Source organism: Ambystoma mexicanum, chromosome 7p (assembly GCF_040938575.1).
Source record: "Ambystoma mexicanum isolate Mex_15411 chromosome 7p, UKY_AmexF1_1, whole genome shotgun sequence".
Classification (NCBI taxonomy): domain Eukaryota; kingdom Metazoa; phylum Chordata; class Amphibia; order Caudata; family Ambystomatidae; genus Ambystoma; species Ambystoma mexicanum.
In genome coordinates this window covers 663,990,292-664,012,680 of record NC_090939.1, presented here as the reverse complement: position 1 = coordinate 664,012,680, position 22,389 = coordinate 663,990,292, and the positions used below count along the sequence as shown (strand labels likewise).

Here is a 22,389-nt window from a genome sequence, read left to right as displayed (position 1 = left end):
GGGGCCGGGGTACGGCGATGAAGCAGAGTTGACTGCGCCGACCCGAGATGAGGTGAGTACCCCCCGTGGTAAATCAGGTAAGTCCTTGGGGGTAGCTTGTAGAGCCTTAGAGAGTCCCCTTGCTCACCTTGCTGTCTTTGTCTCCTTAGGTGTCAGAGGGCGGCCGCGAGATGGAGAGAGCGTGATGGAATGCTGAAGTACCGCCAAGCAGGTGAGTTCAGCGCGGCGCCGTAGGAATGCGAAGCGATGCTTCAAAGACTTCTGTCTTTCAGCTCCATGGCGAAATGGATCAGGATTCAGGTAAGGATTAAAGTTAAAACTCCTGTTCTAACCTTTATCCTTCTTTTCTTCTTGTTTCAGGAGTTCCAGGACTGAAGCGGGCGTGGCTGAAGACTGGAGCTGCTGAAAACACGGTGAGCGTTACGCTGCAGCAAGCAGAATAACGCGAACCACGTGTGGCTGTCCGGGCGTGGTTTAAATAGCCTTGGAAGAAGTTCTAGGTAAGTATTCTTCCACAGCCCCACCCAAGTAACAAATAGTCCCTTCAGTAAAATAGTCCCTCCTAAGCCTCATTTGGCTTGAGTCTTCATGCAGCATGGTCTGCCTCAGGTGAGAATGCAGCATGGTCTGCTTCAGGTAAGTTATCAATAATGAGCCTGGTGCCCATGGCGCCAGGACTGACTTTATCTTTATGAGCCTGGCGCCATAAGCGCCAGGACTGCACCCAAACAGCCCCTAACTGGGGCTTTTGGGCATGCTCCAAGTGGCATGATGCCTGATTCCAGGGGTGCTGGGCCTGGTCTGGTCTTCCGGGGGCAGGCATCATGACAGCACTCCCCCTCAAGGCCCCTCCTAAAGTCGTTCTCCCCCTTGGCCGTGGTTTGTCTGGAAATTCCCGATGGAACCTCTTCACTAAACGAGGTGCATGCACGTGGTCACTATGTTCCCAAGACCTTTCCTGCGGACCATAACGTTTCCAGTCAATTAGGTAAAAGAGTTTTGATCTCACTCTTTTTGAGTCCAAAATATTCTTGACTTCGAACTCGGGCTCCCCGTCTATGAGGATAGGTTCAGGTGGAGTGGTTAGCCTAGTTCCTGGTTGCACTGGCTTCAAAAGAGACACGTGGAAGACGGGATGGATTCGCATATGAGCAGGTAGGTCCAACTTGACGGCCACTGGGTTAATAATTGCCTTGACAGAAAAAGGTCCCAAATACCTGGGTTTAAAGGTCCGAGTCCCCTTGAGTGGTAAGTGCTTAGTGGCTAACCATAGTTGGTCCCCTATTTGGTATTGAGGAGCTTCACTTCTGTGCTGATCCGCATCCTTTTTGTATTTTTCCTTAGCCTTTTGCAAATGGATGGTTGCTTCTTTAAAGGCTTGTGTAATAACAGCGTGGAGATGGTCCACTGCGGGCATCTCTAAATGCTGGGGTGAGTCCAAATCCGAGGTTCGAGGATGGTGCCCATAAATGGTAAAAAAAGGACTTTGTCCAGTTCCTGAGTGTACGGAATTATTGTACGCATACTCTGCGATCCACAGAATGTCTTTCCACTTCCCCTCAGACTGATGTAGCATACAACAGAGGTACTGTTCAAGAGTCTGGTTGGTCCTCTCCGTTTGACCGTCGGTCTGAGGGTGGTGACTGGTCGAAAGCCTAACATCAATTTGTGCCAGTTGGCAGCATTTCCTCCAAAAATGTGAAATGAATTGACTGCCCCGATCTGAAATTAACACTGAAGGAAATCCATGCAGGCGGACAACATTTTCAAGGAATTCCTTGGCCAGGATTGAAGCTGAAGGTATCCCTTTTAAAGGAATGAAGTGGCCCATTTTAGAAAAAGATCTACAATAACTAGAATGGTATTGTAACCTTGGTACGGGGGTAAATCCGTGATAAAGTCTAACGACAAGGTATGCCAAGGGGTAGGTGGTATGTATAATGGTTTCAATAATCCAGCAGGTTTTTTCTTTTGCCCTTTATTTTGTGCGCAAATGCCACAAGACATGACAAATGACTTCACATCCTTTCGCCAGGTGGGCCACCAAAATTGCTTCCTAATTTTAGCTTCGGTTTTTGCAATACCCGGATGCCCTTCTATTAAGGTGTCATGGTAATGGGAAATGACAAGTTCCTGTAGTTCTTTTTGCGGTAAAAATAGCCGGCCTTGGTAATAAGGTAAATCATCGATGACAGAGTACTCTGGACCTTTCTTTGCCCAGTCCTGTAGGGCAACGGAATCAAAGAGTTGGTGGATCTTGTTTTGAATGTCCTCCAGTGTCTGTATGGATGTCAGGCCAAGGATTCTCTGTTCCGGAATTATGGGTACGGGTTCTAAAGTTATTTCAGCTTCTCCCATTCCAATCCGGGACAAGGCGTCTGCTTTACCATTCTTACAACCTGGTCGATAGGTTATTACAAAATCAAACTCGGCGAAGAACAATGCCCAACGGAGTTGGCGCGAAGATTGGGCTTTGGCTGTCTTTAGGTATTGTAAGTTGCGGTGATCGGTGATGACCGTGATGGTATGTCTGGCACCCAGTAGATAGTGCCGCCAAGCCTTGAAGGCGGACTTGATGGCCAGCAGCTCCTTGTCGGTTATGGCATAGTTTAATTCGGGGGCTGAAAATTTTCTTGACCAAAACGCCACTGGGTGAAGCTGGTTAGTTTCGGGATCCTTTTGGGAAAGGACTGCTCCCATGGCTGAACTGGATGCATCTGTTTCCACTATGTAGGGAAGCTCGGGGCGCGGGTGTCTTAATATGGGAGCAGATGTGAATTTAGCTTTTAACTCTTGGAAGGCGTTCCCGGCTTCCTCTGTCCACAGAAAGCGTTTGTTTTTTCGCAATAGCGTTGTAATGGGATGTACAATGTGCGAGAAGTCCGGGATAAACCTGCGGTAGAAATTGGCAAAGCCAAGCATGCTTTGAACTCCTTTGATTGAACTTGGCGAAGGCCAATTAAGAATGGCATCCACTTTTCGTGTATCCATCCGGATTCCTCTCGGGGTCAGAATAAATCCAAGGAATTCCACTTCCGTAGTGTGGAAGATGCACTTTTCCAGTTTAGCATATAATTTATGCTGGCGTAACTTCTCTAGGACTGCTCGGACGTGTTTTACATGCTCAGATTCTGATAAAGAGTATACTAAGATGTCGTTGATGTAAACGACCACACAAACGTCGATAAGCTCTCGGAGGACATCGTTCATGAAGAACTGGAAGGCTGCTGGTGCATTGCATAGTCCGAAGGGCATCACCTGGTACTCAAATAGTCCGTACTTGGTGCGAAAAGCAGTCTTCCATTCGTCACCCTCTTTGACACGTACCAGATGATATGCCCCCCGAAGGTCTAGTTTTGTGTATATACAAGCGTCCTTCACCTGGTCTAGTAGTTCTGGGATCAAAGGCAGTGGGTATCGATTCTTGATGGTTATCTGATTCAGTGCGCGGTAGTCTATACATGTTCTAAGGTCGCCTTCCTTTTTCGGTACGAAGAAAAAAGCTGAAGATGCAGGGGACTTGGATGGGCGAATGAAGCCATTAGCAAGGTACTGGTCTAGGTACTGGCGCAAATGGAGATTTTCGGGTTCCGTAAGGGCATAGATTCTGCTGCAAGGTGGTTGTGCTCCAGGTACAAGATCTATTTGACAATCATACGATCTGTGAGGTGGTAAGGTGTTTGCCTGTTCCTTTTGGAAGACATCCTGAAAGTCTTGGTATTCAACAGGTAATTGTATGGCTACTGGAATTACTGGGGCCAGGACTGAGTTTTGAGTTTTCCTTGAGTAGCAGGTGTGAGCACATTCTGAGAAGGTTAGTTTCTTCTCTCGCCAATCAATACAGGGATTATGTTTTTCCAACCAAGGTATCCCCAGTATCAGCTGAAACTGTGGGGCCTTGATTAAGTCAAACACCATAGCCTCTCGATGCCCATCTTGACTCAGCAATGTCATCTCTGCAGTGGAATGAGTTACGGGTCCAGAGGCAATTTCCGTTCCATCTACAGTGGTGACAACATCGGCCGTGGTCTTGCGGGTGAGAGATAGATTCATCCAGGTAGCCAATTCCCAGTCCAAGTAATTTCCTATGGCTCCACTGTCTACGTACGGCTTTACCGCGTGCATGCGTGATGGCTGCTCTGGATCTACAAGGACCATGGGTATGGTGAAATGCGAGGTCAGAGTGTCCTTCTTTAAGCTCGGCAAGCGGACCTCTACGCTTGCTGGGCGTGGTCGTTTCCAGAGTCAGATTTTACATGGTTTTCATCTGCTGCTCCTATAACTTTCTTGGGTGGTTTTACAGGGCAGTTCTGAAGAAAATGACCAGTAGTTCTGCTATATAGTCATAATTGCAGTTGCCGTCTTCTATCTCTTTCCTTCTGGGTTAAGGGTCCTTTAACCCCCCTGATTGACATAGGTTCTGAGACATCTACTCCCTTGGAGCTTACGTGGGTTTTAACCAACACCCTGTTCTCAAACTTGGTTCGGTCAGCCTTCCTGGTTTGAAGTCTGTGATCGAGCTGGACCACTAGATCTATATATTCAGCACAGTCTTGAGGCGGGTTCACGATTTGGGCCAAAACATCTTTGAGTTCTCCCCGAAGTCCTCGATGGAATAACGTGATTCGCTTGGCTTCAGGCCATTCGGTTTCCACTACTAATCTATTGAAAGTTGCAATGTAAGATAAAAGATCCTGGTTACCTTGCCGTAGGGATAAAAGTTTGTTGTCCAAAGCCTGTCCTCGGGAGTGTCGGGCGAATAGTCTTTCCATGCTTGTTCGAAAACCCTGGAAATCTCGAAGAATCGGGTCATCCTGGTTAACTAGTGGAATGGACCAATCCGCCGCACTGCCGCTGAGATATGACAGTACAAAGGCTACCTTGGCCTGATCGTTTGGGAAAGCTCCAGGTCTACATAAAAAGTACAAGCGGCATTGATTCATGAATGTTGCAAACCCTTTTGGGTCTCCGGCAAAACGTTCAGGCGTAGCCAAAGGAACGGCTCCAGGTAAATTTATCTGCACCGGGTTACTCGATGGTACAGGAGCTGGACTTGCCCCAAGTCCTGGTAGAGGTGTTTGTCCAGCCTGGCTCTGTAATAGTTGTCTGGCCAACTCATCAGTTCGTTCTTTTGACACTATCAGTTCCCTCCTGAGGGCATTGGTTTCTTGGCGGGCGGAATGCACTTCGGCCCTTAATTCCCCTAATAATTGGGCCAACTGATCAGTTTCCGAGGTCTCCATGACGCCCAGGTGGGTATTTGTGGGTAGACTTCGCGTTCTGTTACGCTCACCTGGTTCCCAGGGGGCATTGACCGGAACTGGGCCGCTGTTGTTTCCACCAGCGTGACGTGTAGCGCCGAGATGACTGACTGGACTGGCCCGCTCAGCCTAGTTTTTCTGGCTCGCAGGAATATTCTTCTGCAAAGGAGAAGGGAAATTAACCACCCGTGGAATTGAGTGTCAACCCACCTTCCCCACTCCCGTTGTCTTCCCACAGATCACTCTTGATGTCCCCTCCTTAGTCTCACCTGATGGTTTGGAAGGATGAGCTCTCCATCCTGCGTCGACCGCAGGGGCGCGTTGATGACCAGTTACTTCACTGGCGTAGAGGAATTGGTGAGTTCCAGTATTGACTCTAAAGTCCAATTGTTCATAAGAGTTCAAATGTCTGATCTTCACTCTGTCCGATTCCTTGCAGGTTGCCGATTAATCCACTCGAAGATTTCCAAATGGCAATTGGTAAGATTCAGGTAAGTCTATTGTGGTTTTCCCCTTAGGGGCTGGGGTACGGCGATGAAGCAGAGTTGACTGCGCCGACCCGAGATGAGGTGAGACCCCCGTGGTAAATCAGGTACGTTTTGTGGGGGGTAACTTGTATTGTCTTTGCTTTCTCCCCTTAGGGGCCGGGGTACGGCGATGAAGCAGAGTTGACTGCGCCGACCCGAGATGAGGTGAGTACCCCCCGTGGTAAATCAGGTAAGTCCTTGGGGGTAGCTTGTAGAGCCTTAGAGAGTCCTCTTGCTCACCTTGCTGTCTTTGTCTCCTTAGGTGTCGGAGGGCGGCCGCGAGATGGAGAGAGCGTGATGGAATGCTGAAGTACCGCCAAGCAGGTGAGTTCAGCGCGGCGCCGTAGGAATGCGAAGCGATGCTTTAAAGTTAAAACTCCTGTTCTGACCTTTATCCTTCTTTTCTTCTTGTTTCAGGAGTCCCAGGACTGAAGCGGGCGTAGCTGAAGACTGGAGCTGCTGAAAACACGGTGAGCGTTACGCTGCAGCAAGCAGAATAACGCGAAGCACCTGTGGCTGTCCGGGCGTGGTTTAAATAGCCTTGGAAGAAGTTCCAGGTAAGTATTCTTCCACAGCCCCACCCAAATAACTAATAGTCCCTTCAGTAAAATAGTCCCTCCTAAGCCTCATTTGGCTTGAGTCTTCATGCAGCATGGTCTGCCTCAGGTGAGTATGCAGCATGGTCTGCTTCAGGTAAGTTATCAATAATGAGCCTGGCGCCCATGGCACCAGGACTGACTTTATCTTTATGAGCCTGCGCCATAGGCGCCAGGACTGCACCCAAACAGCCCCTAACTGGGGCTTTTGGGCATGCTCTAAGTGGCATGATGCCTGCTTCCGGGGCTGCTGGGCCTGGTCTGGTCTTCCGGGGGCAGGCATCATGACACTTGTACTCCGTTTATCATCAAGTAGAGCTCCACCCTGATCTGCCTCTACAAACATATTTCATAACACTGGGTGGGTATTTTTAATACATGGGACTGCCGTGTGGCCTGTCCCTTGTGGCAGCCATCTTTCAATGGACCTCCCACCACATTTTAAGAGAATGAGCAAGTTGTTTTTCAAGATGACATCCTTGTATGTGGAGCTACACAGGCAGACCACAGCATGGTGTAAATCAAGGTCCTAAACAAACTCATGCATCAAGGCATGACACTCCAAGAAGATAAGCCCTGTTTCTGGTGCCCAGAGGTGAAGTACGTAGGGCATGCACTCTCCAGGAACCAGTTATTCCTCAGTGTAGACCTCCTTCAGGCCACCAAGTGTGTCATTATACCAGAATCAAGGAGCAAGCGTCCTGTGTCACAGATGGCTCAAAGAACTCTCCATTGCTCCGAGATGGTTGAAAGGTTTTTATGAAGATTTCAATGGGCCATGTGGAGGTCCCTCTCTCGCTCTCTCTCGCTCTCTCTCATTCTGCAAAGCACCTCCTCCCTTACCCATACATCCCTAGAACCAGGTTATCAGATACTGATTAGTTTCCCCAATTGTCTAAGATCTGATTGAATTGGAAGTGAAGACCCAAAGGCAGTCTTTAAACCCTTTCAAGGACTTCCTGAACTGCCCCTACCTTATCCAGTTGTTATTGGGATTATGCCTTAAAGATACTCTTTCAGAATCTGTCTCCTTTCTATCACACCCACCTATTCCTTTCGTCTCACTGTCTGTTCTCCTCTCACTACTCTTCTCCTTAAACTACACACACCTCTATTCTATTCTTCCTCCTCCTACGCTGTCCCTCTTATGTCTCTCGCTCTTTCTCATCCTCGCCTCTTCCGTTTGATATTAGTGTGCCCTCGTCTACACTACTACTCCCTCCTGCACACTACTACTCCATCCACCACACTACCCCGCCTCCACACTAATACTCCCTCCTTCAACGTACTAATACCTTTCGACCCAACTCCTACTCCTACCCAACTCCTACTCAGACACTCTTTTCAATCACACAAACACTCCCTACACTTTCTCTCCTAGCCACACTCATCACCCTCTCATGCACACACTCACAGCCCAGTACCCTTGAAGTAACTAAACAATACCTCAACGGCTCCCAAAATCACCTTTATATTCTGCTTTACCTTCTTCCTTCCTGCTGGGCTCTTTATATGCAAACATCTCCTCCTTTGACACCTCACCCAGACAACCCACACCTTCCTGCTTCCTGTTGCCCTCTTTAAGTCCCCCTCCGCCTGCCATTGGGGCACTTGCCCTGCTGAATCCCGCCCAGTCTTTCCCACCTGGGAGGTGTTACAAGCAGCAAAGATGTTAACTAATGGGCTTAGATCTGCCACTTTTCTCTGAGCGTGCCCACCACAGAGTAATGATACCGGCCCGGATAGCACAGTTTTCAGGTTTGTATTAGGGGGCCATGAGCCAGATTCACCTTAGATAAGTACAGTCTGTGTGGGCGTCTGCAGCCCTTGGCTTAGGCCCAGGGTGCTAGGAAGCTTGCCATTGGCTGTGGGAATTTGATGGCCTGGATGGGCATTGTTGCATGGTCTGGCCCCACCAGCCACATAGGCGTAGCCATGCCTTCCCTCCGTCTCTCTCCTTTTACTGGCTGTCTGCTTCAGGCATTAGAGCATGATTGGCATCGGACCATGGAGGGTTTCTCTGACTCATCCAAAACTCAGACATCCTTGCATGGACAGCATGTGGTGCTTGAGGGCACCTCTCTCTCTGCTGGTTCTTTGTTACACCGGTGTGGTGTACTGGCTCTAGAATAGATAGAAAGAATTGTGTGAGACAAAGTGTTACTGCATATAAACTGTCTGGCACAAGTGGGGCAGGGACCGGGGCCCTCTAACTGCCACTGTGTCCTCTGGGAATGACTGGCCCTGGATTTCACCCTGCTAGCCCCTGCCCCAGGTTGAGAGGTGTTCCCAACCCCTCTTGACAAGGCCACGACACTGGCCTGGTCTATCGTCTTTTTGGATTTATGAGAATGTTATTCAAGATGTATAGCCAACTTCATAGACTCAACATAACATTTAAGAAGGAGATTGAATAAGGGTGACCACTTCATCTGGGAGAAGAGCAACAGAAACATTTTGAAGAAATCTCATTTCTGCTGACGGCCGCCCTTCCCTTGAGATCCTTTGAGGATGCCTTGTGATCCTTTGAGCATGCCTTGTGATCATTTGAGCATGATGATGTATGCAAAAAAACTGTGGATTCGAGTCCCTGCGATTTTGGGGTCATAGTAACTGAAGGTTTTGTTAAACAGGCAGAATCATTGCTTTGACATCGAGGACACCTTTGCCAGGAAAAAAAACGACTCTGTAATTCACAAAGAGATGTTGTCTTGTTCCTGGGCTGTTAATCACAAGCCTCTCGTCAACATCTTGTCTATATGTGGCTAGTTGAATGTCTCACAATTCCTGTCTAGAAAAGTGGCAATGCTCTTTGGATATACTTTCACAATACAATACATTCCCAATGGAAGGAACCAGGGAATAGATGGATTGTCACGCAGGTTGCTGAAAACAGAGACAACGTTGATGTTTGCCTGGTTAACACACATACAATTTTGCAAAGTTGGGAGTTTGCTGTGCCTCGTTATGAGTTGATAAGTTCTATAAATGATGATCAAGAAATGATATGCTTAGTGAGCTGTGTGAGGGATGGTCGAATGTTGCAAAGGTAGCTTCCCACTCAGTTGCAGCCTTGCACGTAGATAACACCCGATGGTCCCTCAAAGGCTGCTTGTTGATGCATGCCGACAAGTTTATAATGCCCCCCAAACCATGGCAAATTCAGGGCACCTAGTTTCTACATGGACCAAGTGCAAGGTGCAAGACACTCATTGGGGGTCTCAACTGGATAGGTAAATACAGGAATACATGGATAGATGTGACGTCTGTCAATCCACTGATAAGTCCCAGTCAACCTACCACACTTCATTCCTTCCCATAAAGTCCCAGGAGGACCCACTGAGCAGTTAGCTGTTGACTTTGAAGAACCCTTCCCTGTTGTTTCAGTGCATGAGATGCAATATGTCATCGTTTTAGTAGATTGTTTCACGAAATGTGTGGAGGTCGACTTCTCAGCCTAACCAACTACTAAATCCGTTATTAATTTCTTGACAAAGGTATGTTTGCACAAAGGTTTTCCCCTGCATCTGAGGGACAGTGGTGTTCAGTTCATGTCAGGTGGCATGCATAAAGTGTTGCAGTCTTGCAGCATTAAACAGCACAAGAGGGTCATAGATCATCCCCAAACCAGCAGACCGGTATCAACCAGATTGCTCCTTTTGCATTAAGGCATGGGAGAAAGGCCAGAAGTAGGATGTGCTTGTGATGCAGGGCTGCAATTCGCCAAGAGGGTTTAGACAGCCATTAGGGTGAGATTTTGAAATGGGTGAGGAAGAGAAAAAATCTGATGCAGGACAAATTGAAGTCCATTTTCGAAAAGGCATCCCTATCACAATGACCATTTTCGAAAAGGCATCCATATCAAAATGGCCATTTTTGAACAGGCATCCCCACCTTAAAATGGTTGACTGGGTTAAGATAACATTTCCATGATACATTGTCATGGGCTAGTCCAAATCTAGTTACCCGTTGGAAGGAATTGGCATGAGAACCGATTGTGTGAATATACCGGATGGTTGGTTATGGAATATTAAGCGCTTAAGCAAGTGAAACGTTTGTAAGGGTCTGCTGACCCAAGAGATGGTGCGGGTTGAGGTTTGGTGATTCGGTAGGCTTGCGCTTTGGACCTCTTTCTCCATCTTGCCTCCTATCAGGCAGTGCTGGATCGGGTGAAGTCCAAGGTCCTTGGCTTTAGTATGTGGTGAAAGGGAGGATGCTTCAGTGATACCAGATGGGACAAGGATTTGGTGGCTCCTGGCCAAGTTTAAGTACTATGTCATGCATCATTAATGTTGCATTTACACTGAGCAATTACTTCCGGCACCAATAATGTGTGCTTTATATTCTTCTATTTCACCGTTAACGTCTGGTACTCGTCATGTGCAGGGGCGTCATTTCACCAAAATGCCAGGGGTAGCGGAAGTGACATCGCACGACCCTTGACCCCTGATGAGATCACAGTAAGTGATGTCATTTGACCCCACCCAAAGTGATATCGCGGGAAGCGATGGAACATGACCTTTCACCCGTTGACAAAACAGGAAATGGCATCACATAGCATTGTACACTATGAAAAATATGGTTACGATATCACTATAATGTGATCTACATTTCATACAAGAATGGATCGCCATATGAATCGTTACGATCATTGTGTGAAGGCCTATATTACCAATTTACTGTGAATACAAGAAGACGTCCATGACCAAATGAAAATGATGTGTTATTATATAGCACTTACGCTTAAGTACTTTATATAGAAAAAATATACACCCAATATCACCCAACCTGTGTTAATAGTCATTTATCGACCTCAGAAGGATGAAATGCTGAGTTGAGGCGTTTCAGCACAGACTAAATCAGTGACTCAACCCTGAGGTGGGCCTGAAATAAACCTTTAATGAGTCTAGCAATTATTGTATAGAATTCCAGAAAGACACATTGGGCCTCATCACGAGTTGGGCGGGAACGCTGGTGCTATTAGCGCTGGCGCTAATAGCCCTACCGCCAAACCCTCCCGGCGCTATTAGCGCCGGATCACAGGTTTGGCGGAAGGGTTATTGCCCATTCCCCATTGCGCCCATTCGGGAATTCCTCATTCCCCATTGGGCACAATGGGGTAAAATCACGCTATTACCGCCGGCGGATTTCCCGCCGACAGTAATCGCGCCGAAAATCGGCAATTTTGCCGCGGATTTCCCCCCAGACCAGAGCTGGGGGGAAATCCGCCAAAGCCATGATCTGGTGGATCCTTAAATGCGGCGGTAATAGCGCTAGCGCCGCATTTAAGGGTTACCGCCAGACTCATGATGAAGCCCACTATATGGTATTCCTATTCTTTCTTATTTAGGGTCAATGCTGAAAGTGTTAGACTTGTGGCACTCTTGTTCTTATTTTGCTTCTTTTTTTTTAAGGGGCCTGAACAAGAAAGCCAGCCAGTCCAGAAGTAAAGAGCCACATGGTGCTGGCCACAGCCCAGTAGCTTGCATTTAAAAAAAAAATAATAATGTTGTTTTGGTTTTCTTTTTAGAGGTCACAGTTGCGACCTCTGGCGACCCCTAAATGACGTCCCTGGTTGTGTGAGGGTCTGTGTGCGTCTGAGAGACTGCTTGGAGTGTAAGGTGAATATGCATGGTAGCGTGTGTGGTGATGCATGTTGACTGAGTGGATTCAAAAAGTATGTAGGGGTTCAAGATCATTTCAAAGGGAGTACTGAAGTCAAAGGGGTATTCAGTGGGGCAGAACTTTTTTTAAAACAGAGATCTTCCAAGCTTCATCCTGCCTCATCATTGCTTACTGTTTTAATTTTGTATAATTGTATTAGTGGAAAGTGTGGTCTCAAAAGAATTTTTGGGTTAAGACAAATTGTGTAGAAGTGATGCTTCAGCATTAGACCACCAAAGAGTTCTCGAAGCAGTAACTTTGTGGATATCAGTTTTGAAAAATTGCCTGCATTATGAATGTTCCTTTTAGCCAAAGAATTATGTACAGCTTAGAGTAATGCTAATTATTTTTTTACTGTTTTTCTTTCAGATGGTGCAACTTGGAAGGCTCATTACATGACACCGATATTTTATCCAGAGGGGACAGGAGGCTGCTATAATAAATTGGTATGCGGGTGCAACGGAGATCATGTAGCAACTCACGACCCCCCTCTGCTGTTTGAACTCACCAGAGATCCCTCCGAGGCTGAGCCGCTCTCCCAGCACACTGAGCCCCGATTTAAGGAGATAATACGAAGAATTGACCAAGCCGTAGAGGTCCATCGAAAGACAATAACACCAGTGCCACAGCAGCTCTCTGTCAACAACAATGTCTGGAAGCCGTGGCTGCAGCCATGCTGTGGTACATTTCCTATGTGCTGGTGCGATACAGAACACAAGACTACAAAGACATTAAGCAATGACTAAATATTTGAGTGGCAGGTGTTAAGCCTGAAGTTCTGGTTCTACTTTTCAGCATATGATATGATATGATTTCATATGATATCATATGTTTATATGATATCATATGATCACATCATATGATAAGTTATTTATAACGCACTTAATACCCAGAGGTTTCTAAGCGTGGACCCAAAGATCGAACCTCTGTTGCTCCGTGTCGTCTTGCTTCCAAGGTGAGCACGTTGCATCTGAGCTATCCTCCCGAGATATCATCATCATATTATTTGATGGATACAATATTTTCTGAGCACTTGAAATCTGGTAAATCACATTGTTCACACAAAGTATTCTTCATTTCATTGGATCATTCAAAGCGAAAATAAATACTCACACCATAAAGTTAAATACCTTCACGTATAATGGATTGTAGCGGAGGGATCCTGCGATAGATTAATTCTAATATGTTTGCACTAACTTGAATCGATATTCTTTAATATACATGGCGTATTGAGGCAAACATGGTGTTCATGGAGTATTCTGGTTGTAGAACTTTGATGTTTATTCGTGAACTCTAGAGGTTTCAGGGCCAACAGTTGGGAGGTGGGGTGATTAGTGGTTCACTTTTAACACACGACCCACATGCATATAGAGCACTACAATGTAAGAGTTCCAATCTTTTAATTACAAGTCAAAAAATGCAATGGCGTATCAAAAATGCATTGTAATATGAATTAATTCTATAATCACGTATAGTAAAATGCAGTTTCTTCAACCCTGTCTATGCAATATAAAACACAGCATTTATCAACAACAGTACAAATACATTATCTCAACAACCCAACAATTCACTCAAATGTGCAAGCACACATTCACACCCATTCATTCGTCTCTAAAGTGCCCCGTGCAACCTAACATCTATGCAGGGCATGTCTAATACATTCGACATCTACAACATCACCACCTTGTTGCCGCAATTTACTCAAAGAATTCTTTTATTGCCACAAGGGATCTACACACTCGCACACCCACTTCAAAACATCCAAATTGATGTACAATATCATATAAACCTGCCCAACGTGGTGAGTGGTTCACAACCTCTAGGGTTCCTGACACTATGCTTAAACAAAATGCAAACCCACTACTCGTCCCGTCTTCACGATCTGGTGACGACAAGAAACGTGAGGGCTGAGGCAGATACCCTTTGACCCCACCGGTCCAGAGAACCCGAGTTGTGGGTTGGGGCTCTACGCCATCAGACATTCCAGAGTTGTTTCTGACCCATCTTCTCCTCTGAAGTACACACATTTTTGATAAAGGGTGCTTACGCCACGTGGTTGCAGAGGGGCACCACAGCAAAGAAATGAACCTCCAGGCTCTGAGACCACACCCGGAGGAAGCGGACAAAAAGGGTGCGACAGCGGCAGCACAGCAGGCCACGCCCGTGCAGGAGAAAACAAACACATTACCTTGCAACTGGCATGGAGATGCTGCATGCTCCAGAAAAGAAGCAGCATGCCGCACTTACTAACAATAATACTGCACATCCGTCTTCCCAGAATAATGAGACACAGTGAAGATGCACGACATAGCTCATCTAAGGGCAGTCTTGCAGAGGCATGTACCTGCAGTAAATGCAGAAAGACTGCCTGACAAGAGACAGTTAGAATCCCACGGACATATTAAAGTTACTGCCAAAGAAGCAACATAAGCAGCGCCATGTAGAATGACAAGTAATGCAGGAATGAGCTCATCTGGAACCGCAATGAGGAACTATTCCTGATAAGCATGCTCAAGCAATGCAGTTCAAGCAAGCAAGCGTGCGCCCATGTAGAATGTTGGCAGGAGTGCTACGGTCAACGATGAACTACGAAAGAGCACCAGGAAAAGTAGCGACTGATCTAAAAATGCAACAGACACTAGAAGATACCCTGATACCTTACCGGGTGCCAGTCAGAAAAGTGGGCAAGATATGACTTGAGTGCTATATCAACCGCTGGCACTGGGAGCCTGCGTACTGGGTTGAATGGCGGAGATCACTCAGGCATGTACAGTGCCATTGTTGGTGCAGAGGGAGCGATGAATAATGTGACACCACTGCCCCATGTCCGGCCCTCACTGGAAGAGCTGATTGTGAAAAGAAAGTGGTGGGAGAAAGGCTTCAAAGATGACCTTAATTCCCCCGAGGAAGCCAGCTATGTGGTGGACAGAAACCTGTCATTACTGATGCGTTGTTTGGAAGTGAGAGGGCCGAATTCAGCTTCATGCGGATATATACACAATTGAAGTTCTATGTGCCCTGGAAGGTTTCCACCTCGCTGTTAAGGTGGTCTCACCAAAAGAAACTAGAGATCAAATTAGATCTCAATGTCACGGAATTGGTGATGGCATGCCGGACATGAAACAGGAAGTCACACTTAATGTTTTTGAAGTGGGGCCAGATGCCTTAAAGGCTTTAGTCACAGGATACTACTAAATGAGATTTGCAGGCCAATTGTACATATGAATCTAGAGGTCAAGGAAGAGCTGCAAAAACTGGAAAGGGAAGGTGTAATCGAGCATAGCTAGGAGTCAGAGAGGATTTTTGGTGCTGCTGTGGTGAGAAACCCTACTGGAAATCATTAGCTATGTGCAGCGCTCAGGGAACTAAATTCTTGGCTTCCTCGACGGTTCCCTTTACCCAATACCAATAAGAAGCTGGCCAAAGTGGCTGAATCGGGGATGTTCTCTTGTTTCTCTGCTTACTACCAGATATGGCTGCATAGAGCCTCAAAGCCTCTTCATTTATCGCTCTGGAGCTATTTACTAGTTATGTTATGTTTTGTTATGTTATGTTAGGTGTTCTTAAAAGCGCACGTTCGCCAAAGGCATCTTGGCGCTGCAGGAAGGAGGGATCAAATTTACAGTAACCCAGGAGTTAAAATAGATGAGCGTTTAGAGCCTTTCGAAAGGCAAGGTGGTTTCCAAGATTCTTCAGATGTAGGGGCAAACTGTTCCAAAGTCTGGGAGCGACAACAGAAAAATCGCGCACCGCACAGAGAGCGCACCAAAATGCAGGGACAAGAAGAAGACCGGCTGATGCTGAGCGCAGAGACCGTGCCGGGAGATAGCGGGAGAACTTGGCACACAGGTATTCATCTCCTTGAGCCTCAAGAGTGCGAAGCACCAGACATAGGGTCTTATAAACAAACTAGTCCACATATAGGCCATTTGGGTTGGTGTCAGCGTTTCGTTCTCAATCTTTTTTTGCACCACCTTTTCAATGGCGAGGCAGGCATACTGTTTTTTATTTTTTCAAGACAATAAATTAGTGTTTGGAGCAATGATTAAGGAACTTGTTGGCAGGCTAGATGAGGTTTTACCTACTCTGTGAGAATATGGCATTACACTCAGCAAATAAAAGCGTATGTTTAGAAGGGATTGGATTGGGCAGTATGATATCAGAGGTCATGGGACATCTTAAAAATGTATGTAACCGAGAAAGGATTTAGGGCATACCATCAAGATTATTAAAAATACAAAGAACAGGGAACTAAGATCCTTTCTAGGCAAGTTAATACAGGACTATCCCTGCAACTCTGCAAACATCAGGGCTCTTTTCAGGAAGGGCATCCCACGTGCGTGGGATGATAATTGCAAGGAGGAGGTCAGGGACGTCATTTCACCAAAAGGCCAGAGGTAGCGGAAGTGACCTCACACGACCCTTGACCCCCTTATGACATCACAGGAAGTGATGTCATTTGATCCCGCCCCGAAGAGATATCGCAGGTAGTGATGGAACATGACATTTCACCCCTTGACAAAACAGGAAGTGGTATCACATAGCATTGTACACTACGAAAAATATAGTTACGATATCACTATGTGATGTACATTTCATACAAGAATGGATCACCATATGTAGCGTTAAGATCAGTGTGTATAAGCCCATGTTACCAAATTACTGTGTATGCAAGCAGACGTCCATGACCAAATGATAATGATGTGTTATTATATAGCACTTACGCTTAAGCGCTTTATATAGACAAAATATACACCCAATTTCACCCAACCTGTGTTGGTACTCATTTATCGACCTCAGAAGGATGAAAGTTCTGAGTGAGGCGTTTAAGAACAGACTAAATCAGTGACTCACCCCCTGAAGTGTGCCTGAAATAAACATTTAATGAGCCTAGCAATTATTGTATAGAATTCCAGAAAGACACATTATTTGCTATTCCTATTCTTAGGGTCAGTGCTGAAAGTGTTAGACTTGTGGCACTCCTGTTCTCATTTTCCTTCTTTTTTACGGTGCCTGAACAAGAAAGCCAGCCACCCCAGAAGTAAAGAGCCACAGGCCAGGAGCTTGCATTTTTTTTAGAGGTCACAAGGGAGAACACAGAGGTCGCAAGGGAGACCTCAGAGATCGCAGTTGCGACCTCTGGTGACCCCTAAATGACATCCGTGGAGGAGGTTGATGAGGTAAACATGGACCTGGAGAATGCACCAGCATTAATTAATTACATACTGAGGAAGAAGACCATCATTAGTACAAATGCAAGTGGTGTGGGTTTTGACGCTGTCCTGATACAGGCAGAAGGAACAAGAGAGAAGGTCATTGCCTTTGCCTCCAGGTTGCTAAAAGGCTCAGAAAACAATTACCCGTTCTTCGAGATGGAACTATTCGTTTTGAAATGGGCCATGGAAAAGTTCTGGTCTTTCTTGTGGAGCATCACATTTGCGATCTGTACCATCACAACCCCCTGAAGGAGTGTCTGATAACCATGAGCACACAGCCTCAGCACCGTTTTGTAAAAATGTTCCTTGCGCAAAAACAAGATGGCAGATTGCTTGTCTAGGCTGACCATGGCATGCAAGATAAGGACCAAGTGTAAATAGTGGGTAACTAACAAGTGGGGTTTGAGAAAGGGTTGGCCATAGTTAGGGAAGAGAATGAAGTGATAGCAGGGAGTAGAGAAGCGTGGGGGGCCAGCAGACTCTCTAAGGTGGAGATATAGCACCTTTGATGTAAAAGATGGTGCTACATCTAGGACGAGCTACCCATGGAATATGATATTCTATGGAGGGGTGACAAAATGGTATCTCCTCTGGCTGTGCGTCAACACATTCTAGATATTGAACATGGAAGTCCACGAAGGTATTCGGAAGTGTAAACAAAGAACATAAGCAGACTTCTAGTGGAGAGAACGCTGCAAGGATATTGAGCAGAGGGAGTGGGACTGTGTTATCCCGAAGCTCTTGGATATTTTGTATTTTATTTATTTGTAGAGCACGCCAAAGTCGGAGGCATCTGGGCGCTTTTCTTGCAAGAGTATACAATATGATATGTTACGATACATGGTTGCAATAAATTACATATGATATATGAAAGAGTAGTTAGAGGATCAGGTTATATACAGGACCTGAAGACCTGAAGAGTAAGACCTGAAGAGGAATACCTCCCCAATGAGTGTGATAAATGTCTTCAACAAGGCTATCAGGGTGGCAAATGGGAGAACTTGGTATGGAGGGCGTTGCTCAACCCTGCTTGTTAAGCCTTCTGGACTCAAGGGTGGAACCCAGATCTTTCCGGCCTAGGGGACGAGCAAAGAGGCAGGGTACTTGGAAAAATATATTTTATCTTCCTTTGGGTTTCATTCCATTCATGCCTTATACATAGATTATTTCTAGTGGGAAGGCAATCCCATGGTGTGAGTGGTTGCCTCTAATGTGTTTTGGGTAAAATGTGAGATTGGCAGCATTCAGGTGTCTTTGGGTTGCTATAGTTATAGAACTATTATCCTTAGTTCTAGAATTATAGTGGCTCCAGGGCTGTAGGTTGAGTGGTGCTGTGGTGAGTGACTCCCAATTGGGGGTTCACTAGCACTATCCTTAAATATTGTTATTTGTGCTTGCTATTGCATTGATATTGTTACAATGCGCTATGCTACACGAACATCCTAACACTGATCTTTTTGTCCAGATGTTGAATCAAAACATTAAACATGTTATTGCATAGACATCAGCCTTTAGAGTCCAAAAAGATGTTTAAAAACTGTGACTGCAATATGTAAAGACAGCCCAACAAATTATAAAATATTAAAAACTGGGATCTGCTGAAATTTAAACATATTGGGCCAAGTTCACAAAGATGTTCACCTTCTACCTCCTACTTGATCTGCAAATACTGAATCCAGATGAAATCCAGAGCTGCCTAAAGCATCTCTGAGATGCCATTCAGACATTTTTTGTGGATCACATTTATGCATCAACAGCCTCAAGATGCTACATGCTGCTCCACATTTGCTCCTGTACAAATATTTGTCAGTTAGGCCAATTCTCTTAAACTTTAATCTTTGGAATCCTAAACTACTAATAATAAACACATTTCCTCACGTTTTACTATTTGTAGTAAAGTAAGAAATTATTGTAGACAAAGAAAGACAATGCATACAAAGGTTTTGCCCATCTGGGCCCTGGCCTCCTCGTGGCCTCTCTAAGATGCCCGACCCCTACTTCGCCTACAAGCAAGCACCTCCTGGTGCATTGTGACCCGCCACCCGATTGGCTGGGGCGTCATTCTTTTCAGCCAATCATAGCCGGCAGGCGGAATGCCGACCGCTCCCCAAGGCCATCCTTAAGGCCTCTGGGTATTCCCTGTTTGGCCCTGTCGGGAGCTGGAGGGAGCACCTCTGTGCCGCAGCACCTGCAACATGCTCTCCAACCCACACTGCACAATGAACAAACTACCTGTATCCCTGAATTTTGGGAGCATGAACAAAATGAGTGTGCAACTATGCTGCAACTGTAAACTGCCCAGATCACCTGCTCCTAGACCACCACCCTTTACCTGGTTGCCTACTGAATACAGCCTCCCTGGCCCTACAGACTGACTGCTGTTTCTTCTTCTCACTTGATATGTGTATCTGCCCTACACTTTACGTATATCTCGCTTTGTGCCATTTGTTTCCTTTTGCTGTTTGTAGTGATTTTTGGGAATTTCTAATCTAGGTGTGCTTTTTTAAAATCACTCCATCCTCCATTTTGTGCTGTTTCTAGTGCTTTCTGGATATTCAAATGTAGATCTGCTTTGTATTCTGTGCTCTGCTTGCCTTTCTTTGCACACCTTTCCCTCCGTGCCTGCCTGGCTGCGAGGCCACTTTGTGAATCCCTGTGCCCTGTGCAGCTCCCTTGCTTATCTCTCCCTCTCACCCTTATGCCAATCTTCATGTCTCCTATCTATTTTAACTGCTATTCTATCACTTATCCTACCTCGCTCATGAAGTCTGGAAGAAAGAAAATTTAATAAGCTCTCCTGGACTCTAATCAAGGCCTACCTATCGCTGACACCTACTTCACTGCCACTTCCAGACAGACTTTTACAGACATCCTCTTCACTGTCCCCTCTCCTGACTTATGGACCCCGTCATGCCCCATCTGGTCTCCACTCTTTCTCCTTGTATCTCACCCATTAATGTCATTTTCATCACCACAACATCCGCAAAGCTCACCCATTTCTCACTTTTCAAGCATCCAAACTTTTAATTTCCTCCCTGATCTTCTCTCGGCTTTTCTATTGTTCTACCACTCTGTTTGGTCTTCCCAGAACCTGTCGTACCTATCTAAAATCAGTCTTTAACTTTTCTATCCGTCCACTGTGTCTTCTTCCCTATCGGGTCTCGATTTCTTCGTCTCTCACAACACTTGGTTGGCTGCCCTTACACTCTCAAATTAAATTTAACTTTGCCTTGTTTTCAAATCTCCCTATGGCCTTGCTCCCAACTATCTTACTGTGCTCATATCTTTCTGCATTCATTCTCGCCCTCTCTGGTCTTCCTCCCAATTTAGACTCCTGGTTCCTCATCCCCCATGTGCTCAGTCTCGTTTTTGATATTTTTTACTTCTTGCTCCTCTCCACTGGAATGCGCTCCCACTTTCTCTTCGCTCTATTACTGCCTATTCTCTTTTCCATGGTTCTCTAAAAACACACCTACTTCAACACCCTGAGTGATTGCCATCTGGATTTAACTGCCTACTCAATTTTATTGTACCATGTTTTTATTTTAATGAGCAGTGCTTTGGTTTAAGGCGCTCTATAAAAGATAAATAAAATACAAAATATTGGTTGGCACCATGTGGGAAGTACTCCTTACATACTTCTCATCCTCTAGTTGTATCATTGCTATGATAGGTTATTTATAACACGCTTCTTACCCAAAGCTTTCTAAGTGCGGATCCGGGGATCGAACCTGTGTTGCTCAGTGTCGTCTTGCTTACAAGGCTAGCATGTTGCCCCTGAGCTATCCACCTGAGACAAATGTCTGTAATGTCTATCACAATGGCACTATCATGGTCAAAGGTTCTCAACCTACTATTCTCCTTCACGACCGGCACCTGCCTTCTCTCCTAAACTTTCTCCCTTCTCCTGCCACCCCTGCTTACTCACCCCTCACTTCTCAACCGCCACTGATGGGAGTACTACGTCCCTGAACACCAACTCTGAATAACTTCAAAAGTGCTAACCACCTTCACTTAGCTACTCTGAATGCTCACTCTGCTGTCAAAAACTCTTCCGACATCTGTCTCCTTCTCGAAGACTTTGACCTGGACGTGCTCGACCTTACTGAGATGTGGTTCAATGCCATCTCTATCACTGCTCATCATACTCTCCATCCTGAGAGCTAAAAAATCCTCTCCAAACCGAGGCCAAACAGGCCTAGAGGTGGAGTGGCCCTCATCTTCCCTGATTGGGCCCTGCTTCCATCATTCCTACTCAATCCTACTCCTCCTTTGAATGCCTTGTCTGTAGGCTGGGGGTCTCGCCTACTCTCTCACCCTCGCCAACTCCTACAGTCCCCCTGGCCCTATCTCCCTCTTCCTCTCTGAATTGGCCGACCTTGCCCCATCCCTTTCGACCGCTTCTTCCAAACTCCTCCTCCTTGGTGACTTCAACATCCACATCGACTCTCTTGAATCATCCACCTCTCAGTTCTGTGTCCTCTGTGACTCTGACTCTCTCTCTCACTATTCTTCCTTCTGGCCTGACTCACTCTGCCAGCCACACTCTTGATGCCCTCATCTCTGGTGAAATTCTTATCTCGTATCCAGTCGCCACCCCGCTCTCCTGGTCTGACAACTCTCTCCTTCCTCCCAACTGGGGTCCCTTGTGCTCTATCCGAGCCACCCCCTACACTGCCAGTCTCCTTCGCAGTCATCCAAACCAATGAAGTAAGTGTCAGTTGCTGCTTTTGCCTCCCTCTGACTCTGTACTTGCTAACCTGCACCTTGCCATCTCTAACACCCTTGACATCCTTGCCCCTGTCTTGAGGATCCACCTAAAACCTGCCTCCAAGAACGATAGCTGGTATGACTCTGATCTAGCATCTCCGAAATGCAAGTGCAGAGCTGCTGAATGGAAGTGGCAGACCTTGGGTTTATCCTCTGACAAACTGGTCTGCTGTCTACTCCAAAGGCAATACCGGAACTCTATCCGCTTCAAGAAGCAGGCCCACATCCAAGCCTGCATCTCTGGAGCCACTAATAACATGGCCAAACTTTTCTAAATCTGCCAGGAACTCGCCAATCCACTTGCAGTCGCCACCTCTCTACCTCCTCCTTTCCAGGCTTTCTGCACTTCCTTGGT

General features: G+C 46.2%; 1 protein-coding gene across 2 annotated transcripts in view; it reads left to right on the top strand.

Annotated features, from left to right (window-relative positions):
* The window catches only part of LOC138526243 (arylsulfatase H-like), a 642,213-nt gene extending 621,318 nt beyond the window's left edge, over positions 1 to 20,895 (top strand). The window contains exon 10 of one of the 2 annotated variants that reach the window (XM_069636732.1): positions 12,418 to 20,895. In XM_069636732.1, coding sequence (XP_069492833.1) covers positions 12,418 to 12,794 — 377 coding nt within the window. In that variant the 3' untranslated portion in view covers positions 12,795 to 20,895. The remainder of the gene's footprint in view (positions 1 to 12,417) is intronic. The other variant, XM_069636733.1, reaches the window with a different exon arrangement.
* The last annotated feature ends 1,494 nt before the right edge of the window (positions 20,896 to 22,389 follow it).